The sequence below is a fragment of the Xenopus laevis genome, chromosome 8L (assembly GCF_017654675.1).
Source record: "Xenopus laevis strain J_2021 chromosome 8L, Xenopus_laevis_v10.1, whole genome shotgun sequence".
NCBI lineage: Eukaryota > Metazoa > Chordata > Amphibia > Anura > Pipidae > Xenopus > Xenopus laevis.
In genome coordinates, this window is record NC_054385.1 from 14,819,281 (window position 1) to 14,843,022 (window position 23,742).

At 42.8% G+C, this 23,742-nt stretch overlaps 1 protein-coding gene across 8 annotated transcripts in view; it reads left to right on the forward strand.

Annotated features, from left to right (window-relative positions):
- ribc1.L (RIB43A domain with coiled-coils 1 L homeolog) overlaps positions 1-23,742 on the forward strand; it is a 73,953-nt gene that overhangs the window by 35,504 nt on the left and 14,707 nt on the right. For 4 of the 8 annotated variants that reach the window (XM_041572154.1, XM_041572157.1, XM_041572152.1 and 1 more), the window contains 3 exons: positions 4,991-5,055; positions 5,362-5,511; positions 5,741-5,905. In XM_041572154.1, the coding sequence (XP_041428088.1) occupies positions 5,048-5,055; positions 5,362-5,511; positions 5,741-5,905 (323 nt within the window). In that variant the 5' untranslated portion in view covers positions 4,991-5,047. 8 annotated transcript variants of the gene reach the window in all.

Here is a 23,742-nt window from a genome sequence, read left to right on the forward strand (position 1 = left end):
AGTCAAGGAACTGCTCAGCCGGAGACTCATCCTAACACGAGGAATCCTCTGGGCATTTGTGTGCGGTTCATGGAGAGAACCTGGTGAATCTCTGGGTTCCTTCTGGCAATTGCCACATTTCAGGTTTTTGAAGCGGTGGCATAAAGAATTTTCAGCTTTTCCCCGACTTCCTTCATAAACTTCCTCAGACGGACTAAGGCTCTCCTTGTCTGAGCCGTCACTCTGTAGCAGCTTTGTTCCAGCGCCGCCTGCAATTGCGCATTCATCTCCTTCTTTATTTCTCCCATTACCTTGATCTATGTATTGGCCAATTAATGTAACCTTGCCCGATATCACAAAGTTTTAGGAGACAAACCTCATGATGTGTCCTGCTAGAAAAGGAGAAAAAGTTATGGAAACAATAGCTTGGTTATTGCCTGCCTGAGCTTACTGTAATTTACACTTTTTTTTCTTTTCAATTCTAGAAATCACTAAAACTGTTGCCCAAGCCCTCCAGCTTCCAGTGAGGAGCCAAAACTGCTGGTGTCAGTAGCTGCTACTTCTCAATCTCTCTCCTGCACTGAAATGTCACCAGGCCTCAAGATTTTATTCTCACTGGTAAGTCCATATTCCAGTTCTAATCTACATCATGGCATTGCTGTTTGTTTGATGTTTATACAGGTATGGACCTGTTACCCAGAATGCTCGGGACCTGGGGTTTCCGGATAACAGATTTTTCTGTAGTTTGGGTCTTCGTGCCTTTTAGTCTACTAGAAATTCATTTAAACATTAAATAACCCCAATAGGCTGGTTTTGCCTTCAAATAAGGATAATATTATCTTAGTTGGGATCAAGTACAAGTTGCTGTTTTATTATTACAGAGAAAAAGGAAATCATTTTAACAATTTGATTATTTGGATAAAATGGAGTCCATGGGAGAGTACAGGTATGGGATCTTTTATCTGGAATGCTTAGGTCCTGGACCGTAATTCTCTGTTCTAGCTCCCTCAAACAGGAACCTTGGCTTCCCATTTTATTCCAGATTTGCTTTATTTTTCCCTAACATTGTGCTATGGAATATATTGCTACTTTAAACAATAAATACTAATCATCTCCTCCGGACTGAGGCCATTGCACTCTTCAGTAACATGTTATATCCCATTAGCCTTACCGGATTGGTAGCACGAATGCAGGAATTCCGGACACCCATCTTGAGACTCCTGTAATGGGAAATAAACATTGTCAGTGCTGGTGTATGGGGATAAGAGGTCATTTTATCTTTCTCAATAGAAACCCTCTTCACCAAATTGCATATTGGTGTTGTTATATATATTGCCCCAACTCATACAATTCCAACATAGCTAAAACATGGGGTTTAAGCAACTATCCCTACCAAAACATCGACAATGAAGGCAGGTTACCGGATACTCTTTTAATCCCAAAGAAAGCCTGGTCTGCCACGTTTAAATGTCTGGGTCACCCTTTCTTCCCATATGCCCCTATCGGGAAACCCTTTCTCCCCCACGCGTCAAGAATCTCCCTCATTTTCTGTCTGGCTGATGTTGGGCATTAAAAAAACTGGCAGATTTTGTCTGTAATGCACAATTCACCACCCACCAGGAATTACCAAAAGAAAAGACCAAAGAAATATGGGAACAATCTTCAATTTCATTATAGTAGGAGATGTAAGCTCAGTAAAGGTGTTGCTAAACAGAGAGCAGTCCCCCGATATATTTCTGTAGCGTACTAAATGTATGAAGATATCACTCAGGGCAGGAGCAGGGGCGTAACTATTGAGGAAGCAGACCCTGTGGTTGCAGGGGGGCCCAGGAGTGTAGGGGGCCCAGTGAGACCATAATTAATTAGCAATTTTAATATATCTTGGTAAAATAGGCCGACTTATAAATATTTTGGGGCCCTGAATTGAATTTGCTATGGGCCCAGTAACAACTAGTTACGCCACTGGGCAGGAGTTATTTTGATGGCTTGTGTTCTGTACACTGAATTGGACACCCTGTGTTTAAATAAACTTCCTTAATGGGAAGAAAGTGTCTTCCCGCAAGCTTATAACTAGAATAAACTCATTCCAAGGTGATCTTAATTGTAAATCTGCCCTATGGGAATTCTCACTTGTGTTTATCCTGATACCTTCTGCTACTGCCAGTCATCTATCTCTTTTATTCTTCACTAATCACTCAATGACAATATGTGTGTTTTATTTGGTTGTGAAAATCAGTAAACTTGAACCTTTAATAAAGGGGGTTTAACATATAAACCAATTTATACGTCTCTTCCATGCCAACAGTTAATTTATTTTCTAAACCATAAGTCTTTAAGTCAAACTATGTACTATATGAGCATCATGTTATTGTCTGGTGTTTATGAACTACAACTCTCATCTGCCAGGATTTGTAGCCATCAAAGAAATCCAATGCTCTCTGAAAATCAATATAGCCATGTATAGCAGTCATTTCTTTTTATCTATAAAATCAATTTATATATATATATATATATACAGTCCAAATCAGCTGGCAGGAATTGGGGCACTGGTGTAAGGGCAGGTAAGAAGTAGGTGCGCTTCAGTTTTTGAAGAAAACAAGTACAGGCCTGGGAAAGAGATGTGGGACCTTACAAATTGCCCCCTCCCCCTTAATTAGGGCAGGTTTGCTGTAAAATAAATCATAAACTGTATGAATTGTATTTGCAGGATTACCTCTTAAAAGAAGCTCAGATGTCAGATGTTCAAAAATAAAAAGCAAAAAAAAAATACCAAAAGCCTGAGGTGTTTTTGGCTTTTGGCTTAAATAGAGGGGCCGGCACAAGGCCGGGGGACCCCAGAGGGTCTCCCTCTTTAGAACTGGCTCTCCTTATATGTGTTCAGAAAAGAATGTTAAAATCTGAACTAAGGAGAAGCCAGGAAAAAACACAGTCCAAAAAGCGCTGGTTATTTGCCAAAAAAGTAGCAATCCGTCCACTGTAGCAATCTGTATAGGGAAGAGAATAAATTGACAAATTAGTTTCAAGGATAATGCATTTAACACTTATATTTCCTATAAAATTTAGAGGAAAGCAGAGATCTAAACGTGAGCTTTGTGTCACTCCCAGCAGGTACTGGCACTCAGTTTATACAATGCAGTACCTCCCAGCAGCCAATCAGAAATGAGCATTGGTATAGAGAGAATGAATACATAGTACATAAGATCACTGGCCAGGTGCAGATTGCCCACCCCCTGCTATAGGAAACATTTACAGAATAGCAATTAAATATGATTGGAATCAATACTGCCCTACCATGTACCCTGTTGCCCCCCACAGCCGGGACATTTGGAAGGGAATGCACATGAGACATGAAAGGAAAAGACATTGCTATGTATTCCATTAAATTCATGTTAAGGTTGGTATATCAGAACAGGTTAGATACCCAGGGGCAGAGGGGCAAAACTGTAAGGAGCCTGTTAATACTGGTCATACAAATAAAGTATTTATAGTGAGGCACAGGGGTCCCCAAATGTTATCTGTTTATGGGCTTCAATTGGGAAAAAGTGTATATTTGCTGTCAGCCCCTAAATCTCTTATAGGGATAGTACATTCACCACTCTACCAACCAACGGACTAAACCAACTGTCAACCCCTGGGTCTGTGTCTCCCAACCAGCACTAAGAGTAAAAGCATCTCCAAAGCCCATTTTAGGGGAAAACTCTCCAAAATACCTGAAATCAATGAGAAGAGCAACATCCGCTAGTCTTGGGAGTATCAACCAACTATCCCCCCCCCTTTTCACTAAAATAAGGGTTATTTGGCAAAAAATCTCTTATAGTGATAGTACATTCAGCACTCTACCAACCAACGGACTAAACCAACTGTCAAACCCTGGGTCTGCGTCTCCCAACCAGCACTAAGAGTAAAGGCATTGTCCAATTTAGTGCGAAATTCACTAAAATCAGTAACATGATCAATATCTGTTAGTCTGGGGGGGCATCACCCAACTGTTTCCCCTCTTTTTTCACTAAAATAAGCATCTCTCAGAGGGAATATACACTTACTACAATTAAAACCAAAGGACTAAACCAACTGACAAATCCCTAGTTGTAAAGTCACCTTTCTTATATGACACCCTGCTGTATGTCCCCCACTCATTAGCTTCCCCCCCCAATTATCCCCATGGCATGTGACTCTGCTACCCACCCCTAGTTCCAGATTTGGATAAATGGAGCGTGTATTTAGCTACAGTGTTGGTACTTAATAGCAGGGCAGATACCCAGGGGCAGAGGGGCAAAACTCTAAGGAGCCTGTCAATACTGGGAACAGAAATGATCCACAGGGGTCCCCAAATGTTATTTTCTTAAGGGTTTGCTATAGAAAAGGTGTATATTTGTGTCAGCCCTGCATAACTTCCAAATCCTGGGTCTGTGTCTCCCAACCAGTGCTAAGATTAATGGCATCTTCAAAACCCATTTTAGGGGATAGTTCTCGAAATTCACTAAAATCAGTGAGAAGAGCAACATCTGCTAGACTGAGGGTATCACCCAACTATTTCCCCTCTTTTTTTAAATCAAAATAAAGGATTATTTGGCAAAAAAACTCTCAGAGAGAATTTACACTCACCTCTCACCCCAGTATCAACCAACGGACTGATCCAACTGTCAAAATCCCCTGGTGTAAAGTCACCTCTGTTCCTTGCTCTTAAAGGGGAAGTGTACCCTGTTGATGAGTAAGGTTTATATGCCATTTATTTCCACTTAGATGTGCAGTACATACATAGCTTATTATGTATGCAGAGCATTGCTTTGTATGTGTGGCCTATTTAGTCAGTCCTGTTACTGTGCTGCCATATCTTTTTGATCCATGAATTCATCACCCATGGATTCAATCACTGCTACTGCTCCTCTGTCCATATCCTGCCTTTTTAGTACATTCAGAACCTTTAAATCGGTTGTTTTTTTGTTTTTTTTTGCCTGTTTCCCAAACGTAATTGTCTGTGATAACATAGTTATCTCCATTTCTCCCATAGGCTGCTTGCAACTGCCTGGTGGGGGAATCATTGGTCGTCAAGGTTTCAGATTTCGGGATGGCCAGGTAAGTGCAACTAATTTCAGCTTCAGAAGCCACCATAAAGAGACAATTTCAAACTCCACTATTAATGACTGTATAAAGCAGCGGTTGTCATTCTTTATTAATACAAGCCTCACCTGAAGGTCCATCCTCTGGCCAGGGCCTCCTTTAGCTCATGAAATGGGTACAGGAATAGGAAAATATTGGTGTATCCTGATTTCATTATATCATGGTTTCATAAATATGAAGTGAAGTGTGGGTCAGTGTTTAGCCCAGCTCTCTGGTGGATCAGTCTAATCACACGTTCCCTTTCTTTTCTCTCTCATTTAGGAGTGTTCGTGTGGGAAGTGTTCGCAAGACCAAAATTCCATTTGAACATTTTTCCAACTCCGAGGCTGTGGATAAAATCTCAGCTGGACTGAGGCTCTTCAGACCCAAGATGTCTCCCGAAAGAGTGTACATGCTGATGAAGAACTGCCGGTAAGAAGTACGAGGGATTAAGTTTATGTACACTTTTAACATAATGAAAAAAAGCAGTCCTGGATATGCTGCTCCAGTACATAGAACTACTTTCAGAATAATTATATCTATATTCTAGTATTGATGCAGCATCCTTCTATGTGATTACAATCAATGAACAGACTGTAGCAGCAGGTACTGATATATAAAAGCATGCTATTGTTGTGTATAATTGTTGTTATTGCCCTAGGCAACAAGCTGGGAGGTCCAAAAGGGGGGGGGGGACATGTGCGTCTGCTGCTGGCCGCACTTCTGCTTGGCCCCCCATGACGACCCCCGACATGGATCTTCATACTGCAGTGCTTCCAGCTGGTCCCACCTTGCAGAGGACAGATCTGGTGCCTGCACCCCCCAGGTTAGTGTTAACATGCAAAACACACACTTTTTACACACTTACATTTACGCTTACACACACTCACATACATTTTAGTAAGGCAGGGTTGTCTCCGGGATTGTTGTTGTAACTGTGGAATAGTGTTTAGTAAGACAAGATGGTCTCCGGGATTGTTGTAACTGTGGAATAGTGTTTAGTAAGACAAGATGGTCTCCGGGATTGTTGCTGTAACTGTGGTATATTATTTAGTAAGGCAGGATTGTCTCCAGGATTGTTGCTGTAACCTTGGATAGTGTTTAATAAGGCAAGATGTTCTCCGGGATTGTTACTGTTACTGTGGGATAGTGTTTAGTAAGTCAAGATGTCTCTGGGATTTTAGCTTTTATCACTGTATTCTTCCACAATGTGTGTGTATAAACATTGCATTGTCTGTTCACAAGACAGCACTATTAGTCTTTATAAATAGAGTTTTGGCTGTCCAAAAACTCTGTAGCCATGCAGAGTATTTTTCTTTTTTGAGTGGGAATCACATTAAACACACAGGAGGGGGCTTATATGATAGTATAAGTTAGGTGCAACTATTCCACCTGCGTCCACCGGGAGTTGCAGAGATTTTATTGCTATCCGGGAAGTAGCGGCTGCCCAATAGAGGGTGGTAACCATGGAGTTCAATTTACGGGGAAAAAAAAATGTCTCTATTGTAATTGGGGCCTGTCAAAACTGATTTGGCAGCATAATCATTTTAAATAGATTTACTCTTCCCATTAGGGTCAAAGGGAGGGCATTCCATACTTTAATTTTGGCTTCCAGGAGTGTTAACAGGGGTGCTAACATTTGCCAACTATTTACTTTCATAAGCAAAAATATTGAGAAAATAGTATATAGTATTGTTAGCTGAGCAGTCTACTGGGCAACCCTTCAGAGCAATGGGCAGCACCACCATGTTGCTCTTTCAGCCTATGGGGCTCCGTATTATTTACATATGCAATATTAATCACTAATGGTGGCCATACACGGGCAGATAAAGCTGCCGATATCGGTCGTTTGGCGCATCGTAATTCCGCATCGTAATTACCGCCGATATAGCCACGAGCGGATCTTTGAGTCTATGGCCACCCTTACTCAAACATTAATTTTGAATAAGGGGTGAAATGTAGAATAATAATAGGGTCAATGGAAATATATAGAGAGTAAAGTCACAGAGTATATAATGCCACAAAGTTTAAAAAAACAGGAGTTGGCATGGGGAGAGGGCAGTGGGTAGGAGAGTTGGATGGTGTAAGGGAAACACAAACAGGAATAAGCTTAGAGCAATCTGAGAGAAGAGAGGGAAGAAGAGCTAAACACTAGTGTGTGTTGTGTGAATGTGATCGTATGTATCTTAGATTGTAAGCTCCCAAGTTGGCATTGGGACAGGGCAGTGGGTAGGAGAGTTGGATGGTGTGGGGGGAACACAAACAGGAATAAGCTTAGAGCAATCCGAGAGAAGAGAGGGAAGAAGAGCTAAACACTAGTGTGTTGTGTGAATGTGATCGTATGTATCTTAGATTGTAAGCTCCACTTATGAATCATGTCTGTACAATGCCGCTGATACGTGTCAATGCTATATAAACAAAAGGATAATAATAAATCCCTATTGTATCCGTATAGTTCATTACCCTATTGTGTGTTCGTGGTGAGCTTCTCCCACAAATAAATGCACGTGACTGCTCGGCCTTTTGTATTACACTGTGTTATTTAAGTAGCTCTATAAACACATGAGATCAGTGTGTATTATGAAAGTACATAGTCTGAGTCTGAGACAATTTGCAACCTGTTTTCATTTTTTTTTATTCGTTGTGGTTTTTGAGTTTTTTGGAAATTTGTTTATAGTCGCACAGAAATTATCTGTTCAGTGGTGACACCTGCTGGCTGCAGTGCTGTAACTACAGCCTAAAGCCATGCCAAATAGAATGGATACTTCCTCCTCGCTTTTCCCGGTCTATTGAAAGGCACCAGTACCCACAACTTGTCAAATTCCAGTTACCCACCAGTCCCCTCAGAGACGCACTACATGGAATAGCCCTCAACTTTTCTCCTGTTTCCTTCTAGTGTTTCCAATGATGTGGGCTAAACCATTTGAAACATACAGAAGGGGTGGCTGATTTTTAAACACCGCCTGTGCTGTCATTCAGTGAGTCATTTGACTGTCCTTAAATAGATATGAAATAGAATAAATGGTAATGATAAGATCAGTTGTAATGGTTTAATATATGGCACGTTAGCTAGAGAGTGTGTTTGAGATATGAGCAGGAAAAGGAGCAACTCTCCCCCCACTGGACAGCATTCAGTGGCACACCCGGTTGCTATGGCGACTAGAGTGCATTTTACACAGACATCTCTCTCTCTTGGGCTAAGCAAGTAAGTTGTGCTCTTGTTCTTAATCCTGCAGGTTGGTTTTATGAATGTGCCGGGAAGCCAGGAGCAGCTATGGGATGATTTTGTGTCATATATAAATATTCTCACACATTTCTCTATTCACCTGGGAGCATTGCCTGCCCCAAATATCTGCCATAATTCTATGTAAGAGATTTGCCTGCCCCTAATATTTGCTATATTTCTGTGTAAGAGCATTGCCTGCCCCTAATATCTGCTATATTTCTGTATGAGAGCATTGCCTGCCCCTAATATCTGCCATATTTCTGTGTAAGAGCATTGCCTGCCCCTAATATCTGCCATATTTCTGTATGAGAGCATTGCCTGCCCCTAATATCTGCCATATTTCTGTATGAGAGCATTGCCTGCCCCTAATATCTGCTATATTTCTGTATGAGAGCATTGCCTGCCCCTAATATCTGCCATATTTCTGTGTAAGAGCATTGCCTGCCCCTAATATCTGCCATATTTCTGTGTAAGAGCATTGCCTGCCCCTAATATCTGCCATATTTCTGTATGAGAGCATTGCCTGTCCCTAATATCTGCCATATTTCTGTATGAGAGCATTGCCTGCCCCTAATATCTGCCATATTTCTGTGTAAGAGCATTGCCTGCCCCTAATATCTGCCATATTTCTGTGTAAGAGCATTGCCTGCCCCTAATATCTGCCATATTTCTGTATGAGAGCATTGCCTGTCCCTAATATCTGCCATATTTCTGTATGAGAGCATTGCCTGCCCCTAATATCTGCCATATTTCTGTGTAAGAGCATTGCCTGCCCCTAATATCTGCCATATTTCTGTATGAGAGCATTGCCTGCCCCTAATATCTTCCATATTTCTGTGTAAGAGCATTGCCTGCCCCTAATATCTGCCATATTTCTGTATGAGAGCATTGCCTGCCCCTAATATCTGCCATATTTCTGTATGAGAGCATTGCCTGCCCCTAATATCTGCCATATTTCTGTATGAGAGCATTGCCTGCCCCTAATATCTGCCATATTTCTGTATGAGAGCATTGCCTGCCCCTAATATCTGCCATATTTCTGTATGAGAGCATTGCCTGCCCCTAATATCTGCCATATTTCTGTATGAGAGCATTGCCTGCCCCTAATATCTGCCATATTTCTGTATGAGAGCATTGCCTGCCCCTAATATCTGCCATATTTCTGTATGAGAGCATTGCCTGCCCCTAATATCTGCCATATTTCTGTGTAAGAGCATTGCCTGCCCCTAATATCTGCCATATTTCTGTATGAGAGCATTGCCTGCCCCTAATATCTGCCATATTTCTGTGTAAGAGCATTGCCTGCCCCTAATATCTGCCATATTTCTGTGTAAGAGCATTGCCTGCCCCTAATATCTGCCATATTTCTGTATGAGAGCATTGCCTGCCCCTAATATCTGCCATATTTCTGTATGAGAGCATTGCCTGCCCCTAATATCTGCTATATTTCTGTATGAGAGCATTGCCTGCCCCTAATATCTGCCATATTTCTGTGTAAGAGCATTGCCTGCCCCTAATATCTGCCATATTTCTGTGTAAGAGCATTGCCTGCCCCTAATATCTGCCATATTTCTGTATGAGAGCATTGCCTGTCCCTAATATCTGCCATATTTCTGTATGAGAGCATTGCCTGCCCCTAATATCTGCCATATTTCTGTGTAAGAGCATTGCCTGCCCCTAATATCTGCCATATTTCTGTGTAAGAGCATTGCCTGCCCCTAATATCTGCCATATTTCTGTATGAGAGCATTGCCTGTCCCTAATATCTGCCATATTTCTGTATGAGAGCATTGCCTGCCCCTAATATCTGCCATATTTCTGTGTAAGAGCATTGCCTGCCCCTAATATCTGCTGTATTTCTGTATGAGAGCATTGCCTGCCCCTAATATCTGCCATATTTCTGTGTAAGAGCATTGCCTGCCCCTAATATCTGCCATATTTCTGTATGAGAGCATTGCCTGCCCCTAATATCTGCCATATTTCTGTATGAGAGCATTGCCTGCCCCTAATATCTGCCATATTTCTGTATGAGAGCATTGCCTGCCCCTAATATCTGCCATATTTCTGTATGAGAGCATTGCCTGCCCCTAATATCTGCCATATTTCTGTATGAGAGCATTGCCTGCCCCTAATATCTGCTGTATTTCTGTATGAGAGCATTGCCTGCCCCTAATATCTGCTGTATTTCTGTATGAGAGCATTGCCTGCCCCTAATATCTGCCATATTTCTGTGTAAGCATTGCCTGCCCCTAATATCTGCCATATTTCTGTGTAAGAGCATTGCCTGCCCCTAATATCTGCCATATTTCTGTGTAAAAGCATTGCCTGCCCCTAATATCTGCCATATTTCTGTGTAAAAGCATTGCCTGCCCCTAATATCTGCCGTATTTCTGTATGAGAGCATTGCCTGCCCCTAATATCTGCCATATTTCTGTGTAAAAGCATTTCCTGCCCCTAATATCTGCCGTATTTCTGTATGAGAGCATTGCCTGCCCCTAATATCTGCCATATTTCTGTATGAGAGCATTGCCTGCCCCTAATATCTGCCATATTTCTGTATGAGAGCATTGCCTGCCCCTAATATCTGCCATATTTCTGTATGAGAGCATTGCCTGCCCCTAATATCTGCCATATTTCTGTATGAGAGCATTGCCTGCCCCTAATATCTGCCATATTTCTGTGTAAGAGCATTGCCTGCCCCTAATATCTGCCATATTTCTGTGTAAGAGCATTGCCTGCCCTAATATCTGCCATATTTCTGTATGAGAGCATTGCCTGCCCCTAATATCTGCCATATTTCTGTATGAGAGCATTGCCTGCCCCTAATATCTGCTATATTTCTGTATGAGAGCATTGCCTGCCCCTAATATCTGCCATATTTCTGTGTAAGAGCATTGCCTGCCCCTAATATCTGCCATATTTCTGTGTAAGAGCATTGCCTGCCCCTAATATCTGCCATATTTCTGTATGAGAGCATTGCCTGTCCCTAATATCTGCCATATTTCTGTATGAGAGCATTGCCTGCCCCTAATATCTGCCATATTTCTGTGTAAGAGCATTGCCTGCCCCTAATATCTGCCATATTTCTGTGTAAGAGCATTGCCTGCCCCTAATATCTGCCATATTTCTGTATGAGAGCATTGCCTGTCCCTAATATCTGCCATATTTCTGTATGAGAGCATTGCCTGCCCCTAATATCTGCCATATTTCTGTGTAAGAGCATTGCCTGCCCCTAATATCTGCTGTATTTCTGTATGAGAGCATTGCCTGCCCCTAATATCTGCCATATTTCTGTGTAAGAGCATTGCCTGCCCCTAATATCTGCCATATTTCTGTATGAGAGCATTGCCTGCCCCTAATATCTGCCATATTTCTGTATGAGAGCATTGCCTGCCCCTAATATCTGCCATATTTCTGTATGAGAGCATTGCCTGCCCCTAATATCTGCCATATTTCTGTATGAGAGCATTGCCTGCCCCTAATATCTGCCATATTTCTGTATGAGAGCATTGCCTGCCCCTAATATCTGCCATATTTCTGTATGAGAGCATTGCCTGCCCCTAATATCTGCCATATTTCTGTATGAGAGCATTGCCTGCCCCTAATATCTGCCATATTTCTGTATGAGAGCATTGCCTGCCCCTAATATCTGCCATATTTCTGTGTAAGAGCATTGCCTGCCCCTAATATCTGCCATATTTCTGTATGAGAGCATTGCCTGCCCCTAATATCTGCCATATTTCTGTGTAAGAGCATTGCCTGCCCCTAATATCTGCCATATTTCTGTGTAAGAGCATTGCCTGCCCCTAATATCTGCCATATTTCTGTATGAGAGCATTGCCTGCCCCTAATATCTGCCATATTTCTGTATGAGAGCATTGCCTGCCCCTAATATCTGCTATATTTCTGTATGAGAGCATTGCCTGCCCCTAATATCTGCCATATTTCTGTGTAAGAGCATTGCCTGCCCCTAATATCTGCCATATTTCTGTGTAAGAGCATTGCCTGCCCCTAATATCTGCCATATTTCTGTATGAGAGCATTGCCTGTCCCTAATATCTGCCATATTTCTGTATGAGAGCATTGCCTGCCCCTAATATCTGCCATATTTCTGTGTAAGAGCATTGCCTGCCCCTAATATCTGCCATATTTCTGTGTAAGAGCATTGCCTGCCCCTAATATCTGCCATATTTCTGTATGAGAGCATTGCCTGTCCCTAATATCTGCCATATTTCTGTATGAGAGCATTGCCTGCCCCTAATATCTGCCATATTTCTGTGTAAGAGCATTGCCTGCCCCTAATATCTGCTGTATTTCTGTATGAGAGCATTGCCTGCCCCTAATATCTGCCATATTTCTGTGTAAGAGCATTGCCTGCCCCTAATATCTGCCATATTTCTGTATGAGAGCATTGCCTGCCCCTAATATCTGCCATATTTCTGTATGAGAGCATTGCCTGCCCCTAATATCTGCCATATTTCTGTATGAGAGCATTGCCTGCCCCTAATATCTGCCATATTTCTGTATGAGAGCATTGCCTGCCCCTAATATCTGCCATATTTCTGTATGAGAGCATTGCCTGCCCCTAATATCTGCTGTATTTCTGTATGAGAGCATTGCCTGCCCCTAATATCTGCTGTATTTCTGTATGAGAGCATTGCCTGCCCCTAATATCTGCCATATTTCTGTGTAAGTATTGCCTGCCCCTAATATCTGCCATATTTCTGTGTAAGAGCATTGCCTGCCCCTAATATCTGCCATATTTCTGTATGAGAGCATTGCCTGTCCCTAATATCTGCCATATTTCTGTATGAGAGCATTGCCTGCCCCTAATATCTGCCATATTTCTGTGTAAGAGCATTGCCTGCCCCTAATATCTGCCATATTTCTGTGTAAGAGCATTGCCTGCCCCTAATATCTGCCATATTTCTGTATGAGAGCATTGCCTGTCCCTAATATCTGCCATATTTCTGTATGAGAGCATTGCCTGCCCCTAATATCTGCCATATTTCTGTGTAAGAGCATTGCCTGCCCCTAATATCTGCTGTATTTCTGTATGAGAGCATTGCCTGCCCCTAATATCTGCCATATTTCTGTGTAAGAGCATTGCCTGCCCCTAATATCTGCCATATTTCTGTATGAGAGCATTGCCTGCCCCTAATATCTGCCATATTTCTGTATGAGAGCATTGCCTGCCCCTAATATCTGCCATATTTCTGTATGAGAGCATTGCCTGCCCCTAATATCTGCCATATTTCTGTATGAGAGCATTGCCTGCCCCTAATATCTGCCATATTTCTGTATGAGAGCATTGCCTGCCCCTAATATCTGCCATATTTCTGTGTAAGAGCATTGCCTGCCCCTAATATCTGCCATATTTCTGTATGAGAGCATTGCCTGCCCCTAATATCTGCCATATTTCTGTATGAGAGCATTGCCTGCCCCTAATATCTGCCATATTTCTGTATGAGAGCATTGCCTGCCCCTAATATCTGCCATATTTCTGTATGAGAGCATTGCCTGCCCCTAATATCTGCCATATTTCTGTATGAGAGCATTGCCTGCCCCTAATATCTGCCATATTTCTGTATGAGAGCATTGCCTGCCCCTAATATCTGCTGTATTTCTGTATGAGAGCATTGCCTGCCCCTAATATCTGCTGTATTTCTGTATGAGAGCATTGCCTGCCCCTAATATCTGCCATATTTCTGTATGAGAGCATTGCCTGCCCCTAATATCTGCCATATTTCTGTGTAAGAGCATTGCCTGCCCCTAATATCTGCCATATTTCTGTGTAAAAGCATTGCCTGCCCCTAATATCTGCCATATTTCTGTGTAAAAGCATTGCCTGCCCCTAATATCTGCCGTATTTCTGTATGAGAGCATTGCCTGCCCCTAATATCTGCCATATTTCTGTGTAAGAGCATTGCCTGCCCCTAATGTCTGCCGTATTTCTGTGTAAGAGCATTGCCTGCCCCTAATATCTGCCATATTTCTGTATGAGAGCATTGCCTGCCCCTAATATCTGCCATATTTCTGTGTAAGAGCATTGCCTGCCCCTAATATCTGCTGTATTTCTGTGTAAGAGCATTGCCTGCCCCTAATATCTGCCGTATTTCTGTGTAAGAGCATTGCCTGCCCCTAATATCTGCTGTATTTCTGTGTAAGAGCATTGCCTGCCCCTAATATCTGCCATATTTCTGTGTAAGAGCATTGCCTGCCCCTAATATCTGCTGTATTTCTGTGTAAGAGCATTGCCTGCCCCTAATATCTGCCATATTTCTGTGTAAGAGCATTGCCTGCCCCTAATTATCTGCCATATTTCTGTATGAGAGCATTGCCTGCCCCCTAATATCTGCCATATTTCTGTATGAGAGCATTGCCTGCCCCTAATATCTGCCATATTTCTGTATGAGAGCATTGCCTGCCCCTAATATCTGCCATATTTCTGTATGAGAGCATTGCCTGCCCCTAATATCTGCCATATTTCTGTATGAGAGCATTGCCTGCCCCTAATATCTGCCATATTTCTGTATGAGAGCATTGCTTGCCCCTAATATCTGCCATATTTCTGTATGAGAGCATTGCCTGCCCCTAATATCTGCTGTATTTCTGTATGAGAGCATTGCCTGCCCCTAATATCTGCCATATTTCTGTATGAGAGCATTGCCTGCCCCTAATATCTGCCATATTTCTGTGTAAGAGCATTGCCTGCCCCTAATATCTGCCACATTTCTGTATGAGAGCATTGCCTGCCCCTAATATCTGCTGTATTTCTGTATGAGAGCATTGCCTGCCCCTAATATCTGCCATATTTCTGTGTAAGAGCATTGCCTGCCCCTAATATCTGCCATATTTCTGTGTAAAAGCATTGCCTGCCCCTAATATCTGCCATATTTCTGTGTAAAAGCATTGCCTGCCCCTAATATCTGCCGTATTTCTGTATGAGAGCATTGCCTGCCCCTAATATCTGCCATATTTCTGTGTAAAAGCATTTCCTGCCCCTAATATCTGCCGTATTTCTGTATGAGAGCATTGCCTGCCCCTAATATCTGCCATATTTCTGTGTAAGAGCATTGCCTGCCCCTAATGTCTGCCGTATTTCTGTGTAAGAGCATTGCCTGCCCCTAATATCTGCCATATTTCTGTATGAGAGCATTGCCTGCCCCTAATATCTGCCATATTTCTGTATGAGAGCATTGCCTGCCCCTAATATCTGCCATATTTCTGTGTAAGAGCATTGCCTGCCCCTAATATCTGCTGTATTTCTGTGTAAGAGCATTGCCTGCCCCTAATATCTGCCGTATTTCTGTGTAAGAGCATTGCCTGCCCCTAATATCTGCTGTATTTCTGTGTAAGAGCATTGCCTGCCCCTAATATCTGCCATATTTCTGTGTAAGAGCATTGCCTGCCCCTAATATCTGCCATATTTCTGTATGAGAGCATTTCCTGCCCCTAATATCTGCCATATTTCTGTATGAGAGCATTGCCTGCCCCTAATATCTGCCATATTTCTGTATGAGAGCATTGCCTGCCCCTAATATCTGCCATATTTCTGTGTAAGAGCATTGCCTGCCCCTAATATCTGCCATATTTCTGTATGAGAGCATTGCCTGCCCCTAATATCTGCCATATTTCTGTGTAAGAGCATTGCCTGCCCCTAATATCTGCTGTATTTCTGTATGAGAGCATTGCCTGCCCCTAATATCTGCCATATTTCTGTGTAAGAGCATTGCCTGCCCCTAATATCTGCCATATTTCTGTATGAGAGCATTGCCTGCCCCTAATATCTGCCATATTTCTGTATGAGAGCATTGCCTGCCCCTAATATCTGCCATATTTCTGTATGAGAGCATTGCCTGCCCCTAATATCTGCCATATTTCTGTATGAGAGCATTGCCTGCCCCTAATATCTGCCATATTTCTGTATGAGAGCATTGCCTGCCCCTAATATCTGCCATATTTCTGTATGAGAGCATTGCCTGCCCCTAATATCTGCCATATTTCTGTATGAGAGCATTGCCTGCCCCTAATATCTGCTGTATTTCTGTATGAGAGCATTGCCTGCCCCTAATATCTGCCATATTTCTGTGTAAGCATTGCCTGCCCCTACTATCTGCCATATTTCTGTGTAAGAGCATTGCCTGCCCCTAATATCTGCCATATTTCTGTGTAAAAGCATTGCCTGCCCCTAATATCTGCCATATTTCTGTGTAAAAGCATTGCCTGCCCCTAATATCTGCCGTATTTCTGTATGAGAGCATTGCCTGCCCCTAATATCTGCCATATTTCTGTATGAGAGCATTGCCTGCCCCTTATATCTGCCATATTTCTGTATGAGAGCATTTCCTGCCCCTAATATCTGCCATATTTCTGTGTAAGAGCATTGCCTGCCCCTAATATCTGCCATATTTCTGTATGAGAGCATTGCCTGCCCCTAATATCTGCCATATTTCTGTGTAAGAGCATTGCCTGCCCCTAATATCTGCCATATTTCTGTATGAGAGCATTGCCTGCCCCTAATATCTGCCATATTTCTGTATGAGAGCATTGCCTGCCCCTAATATCTGCCATATTTCTGTGTGAGAGCATTTCCTGCCCCTAATATCTGCCATATTTCTGTATGAGAGCATTGCCTGCCCCTAATATCTGCTGTATTTCTGTATGAGAGCATTGGCCTGCCCCTAATATCTGCTGTATTTCTGTATGAGAGCATTGCCTGCCCCTAATATCTGCCATATTTCTGTGTAAGCATTGCCTGCCCCTACTATCTGCCATATTTCTGTGTAAGAGCATTGCCTGCCCCTAATATCTGCCATATTTCTGTGTAAAAGCATTGCCTGCCCCTAATATCTGCTGTATTTCTGTATGAGAGCATTGCCTGCCCCTAATATCTGCTGTATTTCTGTATGAGAGCATTGCCTGCCCCTAATATCTGCCATATTTCTGTGTAAGCATTGCCTGCCCCTACTATCTGCCATATTTCTGTGTAAGAGCATTGCCTGCCCCTAATATCTGCCATATTTCTGTGTAAAAGCATTGCCTGCCCCTAATATCTGCCATATTTCTGTGTAAAAGCATTGCCTGCCCCTAATATCTGCCGTATTTCTGTATGAGAGCATTGCCTGCCCCTAATATCTGCCATATTTCTGTATGAGAGCATTGCCTGCCCCTAATATCTGCCATATTTCTGTATGAGAGCATTGCCTGCCCCTAATATCTGCCATATTTCTGTGTAAGAGCATTGCCTGCCCCTAATATCTGCCATATTTCTGTATGAGAGCATTGCCTGCCCCTAATATCTGCCATATTTCTGTGTAAGAGCATTGCCTGCCCCTAATATCTGCCATATTTCTGTATGAGAGCATTGCCTGCCCCTAATATCTGCCATATTTCTGTATGAGAGCATTGCCTGCCCCTAATATCTGCCATATTTCTGTGTGAGAGCATTTCCTGCCCCTAATATCTGCCATATTTCTGTATGAGAGCATTGCCTGCCCCTAATATCTGCCATATTTCTGTATGAGAGCATTGCCTGCCCCTAATATCTGCCATATTTCTGTGTAAGAGCATTGCCTGCCCCTAATATCTGCCATATTTCTGTATGAGAGCATTGCCTGCCCCTAATATCTGCCATATTTCTGTGTAAGAGCATTGCCTGCCCCTAATATCTGCCATATTTCTGTATGAGAGCATTGCCTGCCCCTAATATCTGCCATATTTCTGTATGAGAGCATTGCCTGCCCCTAATATCTGCTATATTTCTGTATGAGAGCATTGCCTGCCCCTAATATCTGCCATATTTCTGTGTAAGAGCATTGCCTGCCCCTAATATCTGCCATATTTCTGTATGAGAGCATTGCCTGTCCCTAATATCTGCCATATTTCTGTATGAGAGCATTGCCTGCCCCTAATATCTGCCATATTTCTGTGTAAGAGCATTGCCTGCCCCTAATATCTGCTGTATTTCTGTATGAGAGCATTGCCTGCCCCTAATATCTGCCATATTTCTGTGTAAGAGCATTGCCTGCCCCTAATATCTGCCATATTTCTGTATGAGAGCATTGCCTGCCCCTAATATCTGCCATATTTCTGTATGAGAGCATTGCCTGCCCCTAATATCTGCCATATTTCTGTGTGAGAGCATTTCCTGCCCCTAATATCTGCCATATTTCTGTATGAGAGCATTGCCTGTCCCTAATATCTGCCATATTTCTGTATGAGAGCATTGCCTGCCCCTAATATCTGCTGTATTTCTGTATGAGAGCATTGCCTGCCCCTAATATCTGCTGTATTTCTGTATGAGAGCATTGCCTGCCCCTAATATCTGCCATATTTCTGTGTAAGCATTGCCTGCCCCTACTATCTGCCATATTTCTGTGTAAGAGCATTGCCTGCCCCTAATATCTGCCATATTTCTGTGTAAAAGCATTGCCTGCCCCTAATATCTGCCATATTTCTGTGTAAAAGCATTGCCTGCCCCTAATATCTGCCGTATTTCTGTATGAGAGCATTGCCTGCCCCTAATATCTGCTGTATTTCTGTATGAGAGCATTGCCTGCCCCTAATATCTGCCATATTTCTGTATGAGAGCATTGCCTGCCCCTAATATCTGCCATATTTCTGTATGAGAGCATTGCCTGCCCCTAATATCTGCCATATTTCTGTGTAAGAGCATTGCCTGCCCCTAATATCTGCCATATTTCTGTATGAGAGCATTGCCTGCCCCTAATATCTGCCATATTTCTGTGTAAGAGCATTGCCTGCCCCTAATATCTGCCATATTTCTGTATGAGAGCATTGCCTGCCCCTAATATCTGCCATATTTCTGTATGAGAGGCATTGCCTGCCCCTAATATCTGCCATATTTCTGTGTGAGAGCATTTCCTGCCCCTAATATCTGCCATATTTCTGTATGAGAGCATTGCCTGCCCCTAATATCTGCCATATTTCTGTATGAGAGCATTGCCTGCCCCTAATATCTGCCATATTTCTGTGTAAGAGCATTGCCTGCCCCTAATATCTGCCATATTTCTGTATGAGAGCATTGCCTGCCCCTAATATCTGCCATATTTCTGTGTAAGAGCATTGCCTGCCCCTAATATCTGCCATATTTCTGTATGAGAGCATTGCCTGCCCCTAATATCTGCCATATTTCTGTATGAGAGCATTGCCTGCCCCTAATATCTGCTATATTTCTGTATGAGAGCATTGCCTGCCCCTAATATCTGCCATATTTCTGTGTAAGAGCATTGCCTGCCCCTAATATCTGCCATATTTCTGTGTAAGAGCATTGCCTGCCCCTAATATCTGCCATATTTCTGTATGAGAGCATTGCCTGTCCCTAATATCTGCCATATTTCTGTATGAGAGCATTGGCCTGCCCCTAATATCTGCTATATTTCTGTATGAGAGCATTGCCTGCCCCTAATATCTGCCATATTTCTGTGTAAGAGCATTGCCTGCCCCTAATATCTGCCATATTTCTGTGTAAGAGCATTGCCTGCCCCTAATATCTGCCATATTTCTGTATGAGAGCATTGCCTGTCCCTAATATCTGCCATATTTCTGTATGAGAGCATTGCCTGCCCCTAATATCTGCCATATTTCTGTGTAAGAGCATTGCCTGCCCCTAATATCTGCCATATTTCTGTGTAAGAGCATTGCCTGCCCCTAATATCTGCCATATTTCTGTATGAGAGCATTGCCTGTCCCTAATATCTGCCATATTTCTGTATGAGAGCATTGCCTGCCCCTAATATCTGCCATATTTCTGTGTAAGAGCATTGCCTGCCCCTAATATCTGCCATATTTCTGTATGAGAGCATTGCCTGCCCCTAATATCTTCCATATTTCTGTGTAAGAGCATTGCCTGCCCCTAATATCTGCCATATTTCTGTATGAGAGCATTGCCTGCCCCTAATATCTGCCATATTTCTGTATGAGAGCATTGCCTGCCCCTAATATCTGCCATATTTCTGTATGAGAGCATTGCCTGCCCCTAATATCTGCCATATTTCTGTATGAGAGCATTGCCTGCCCCTAATATCTGCCATATTTCTGTATGAGAGCATTGCCTGCCCCTAATATCTGCCATATTTCTGTATGAGAGCATTGCCTGCCCCTAATATCTGCCATATTTCTGTATGAGAGCATTGCCTGCCCCTAATATCTGCCATATTTCTGTATGAGAGCATTGCCTGCCCCTAATATCTGCCATATTTCTGTGTAAGAGCATTGCCTGCCCCTAATATCTGCCATATTTCTGTATGAGAGCATTGCCTGCCCCTAATATCTGCCATATTTCTGTGTAAGAGCATTGCCTGCCCCTAATATCTGCCATATTTCTGTGTAAGAGCATTGCCTGCCCCTAATATCTGCCATATTTCTGTATGAGAGCATTGCCTGCCCCTAATATCTGCCATATTTCTGTATGAGAGCATTGCCTGCCCCTAATATCTGCTATATTTCTGTATGAGAGCATTGCCTGCCCCTAATATCTGCCATATTTCTGTGTAAGAGCATTGCCTGCCCCTAATATCTGCCATATTTCTGTGTAAGAGCATTGCCTGCCCCTAATATCTGCCATATTTCTGTATGAGAGCATTGCCTGTCCCTAATATCTGCCATATTTCTGTATGAGAGCATTGCCTGCCCCTAATATCTGCCATATTTCTGTGTAAGAGCATTGCCTGCCCCTAATATCTGCCATATTTCTGTGTAAGAGCATTGCCTGCCCCTAATATCTGCCATATTTCTGTATGAGAGCATTGCCTGTCCCTAATATCTGCCATATTTCTGTATGAGAGCATTGCCTGCCCCTAATATCTGCCATATTTCTGTGTAAGAGCATTGCCTGCCCCTAATATCTGCTGTATTTCTGTATGAGAGCATTGCCTGCCCCTAATATCTGCCATATTTCTGTGTAAGAGCATTGCCTGCCCCTAATATCTGCCATATTTCTGTATGAGAGCATTGCCTGCCCCTAATATCTGCCATATTTCTGTATGAGAGCATTGCCTGCCCCTAATATCTGCCATATTTCTGTATGAGAGCATTGCCTGCCCCTAATATCTGCCATATTTCTGTATGAGAGCATTGCCTGCCCCTAATATCTGCCATATTTCTGTATGAGAGCATTGCCTGCCCCTAATATCTGCTGTATTTCTGTATGAGAGCATTGCCTGCCCCTAATATCTGCTGTATTTCTGTATGAGAGCATTGCCTGCCCCTAATATCTGCCATATTTCTGTGTAAGCATTGCCTGCCCCTAATATCTGCCATATTTCTGTGTAAGAGCATTGCCTGCCCCTAATATCTGCCATATTTCTGTGTAAAAGCATTGCCTGCCCCTAATATCTGCCATATTTCTGTGTAAAAGCATTGCCTGCCCCCTAATATCTGCCGTATTTCTGTATGAGAGCATTGCCTGCCCCTAATATCTGCCATATTTCTGTGTAAAAGCATTTCCTGCCCCTAATATCTGCCGTATTTCTGTATGAGAGCATTGCCTGCCCCTAATATCTGCCATATTTCTGTATGAGAGCATTGCCTGCCCCTAATATCTGCCATATTTCTGTATGAGAGCATTGCCTGCCCCTAATATCTGCCATATTTCTGTATGAGAGCATTGCCTGCCCCTAATATCTGCCATATTTCTGTATGAGAGCATTGCCTGCCCCTAATATCTGCCATATTTCTGTGTAAGAGCATTGCCTGCCCCTAATATCTGCCATATTTCTGTGTAAGAGCATTGCCTGCCCCTAATATCTGCCATATTTCTGTATGAGAGCATTGCCTGCCCCTAATATCTGCCATATTTCTGTATGAGAGCATTGCCTGCCCCTAATATCTGCTATATTTCTGTATGAGAGCATTGCCTGCCCCTAATATCTGCCATATTTCTGTGTAAGAGCATTGCCTGCCCCTAATATCTGCCATATTTCTGTGTAAGAGCATTGCCTGCCCCTAATATCTGCCATATTTCTGTATGAGAGCATTGCCTGTCCCTAATATCTGCCATATTTCTGTATGAGAGCATTGCCTGCCCCTAATATCTGCCATATTTCTGTGTAAGAGCATTGCCTGCCCCTAATATCTGCCATATTTCTGTGTAAGAGCATTGCCTGCCCCTAATATCTGCCATATTTCTGTATGAGAGCATTGCCTGTCCCTAATATCTGCCATATTTCTGTATGAGAGCATTGCCTGCCCCTAATATCTGCCATATTTCTGTGTAAGAGCATTGCCTGCCCCCTAATATCTGCTGTATTTCTGTATGAGAGCATTGCCTGCCCCTAATATCTGCCATATTTCTGTGTAAGAGCATTGCCTGCCCCTAATATCTGCCATATTTCTGTATGAGAGCATTGCCTGCCCCCTAATATCTGCCATATTTCTGTATGAGAGCATTGCCTGCCCCTAATATCTGCCATATTTCTGTATGAGAGCATTGCCTGCCCCTAATATCTGCCATATTTCTGTATGAGAGCATTGCCTGCCCCTAATATCTGCCATATTTCTGTATGAGAGCATTGCCTGCCCCTAATATCTGCCATATTTCTGTATGAGAGCATTGCCTGCCCCTAATATCTGCCATATTTCTGTATGAGAGCATTGCCTGCCCCTAATATCTGCCATATTTCTGTATGAGAGCATTGCCTGCCCTAATATCTGCCATATTTCTGTGTAAGAGCATTGCCTGCCCCTAATATCTGCCATATTTCTGTATGAGAGCATTGCCTGCCCCTAATATCTGCCATATTTCTGTGTAAGAGCATTGCCTGCCCCTAATATCTGCCATATTTCTGTGTAAGAGCATTGCCTGCCCCTAATATCTGCCATATTTCTGTATGAGAGCATTGCCTGCCCCTAATATCTGCCATATTTCTGTATGAGAGCATTGCCTGCCCCTAATATCTGCTATATTCTGTATGAGAGCATTGCCTGCCCCTAATATCTGCCATATTTCTGTGTAAGAGCATTGCCTGCCCCTAATATCTGCCATATTTCTGTGTAAGAGCATTGCCTGCCCCTAATATCTGCCATATTTCTGTATGAGAGCATTGCCTGTCCCTAATATCTGCCATATTTCTGTATGAGAGCATTGCCTGCCCCTAATATCTGCCATATTTCTGTGTAAGAGCATTGCCTGCCCCTAATATCTGCCATATTTCTGTGTAAGAGCATTGCCTGCCCCTAATATCTGCCATATTTCTGTATGAGAGCATTGCCTGTCCCTAATATCTGCCATATTTCTGTATGAGAGCATTGCCTGCCCCTAATATCTGCCATATTTCTGTGTAAGAGCATTGCCTGCCCCTAATATCTGCTGTATTTCTGTATGAGAGCATTGCCTGCCCCTAATATCTGCCATATTTCTGTGTAAGAGCATTGCCTGCCCCTAATATCTGCCATATTTCTGTATGAGAGCATTG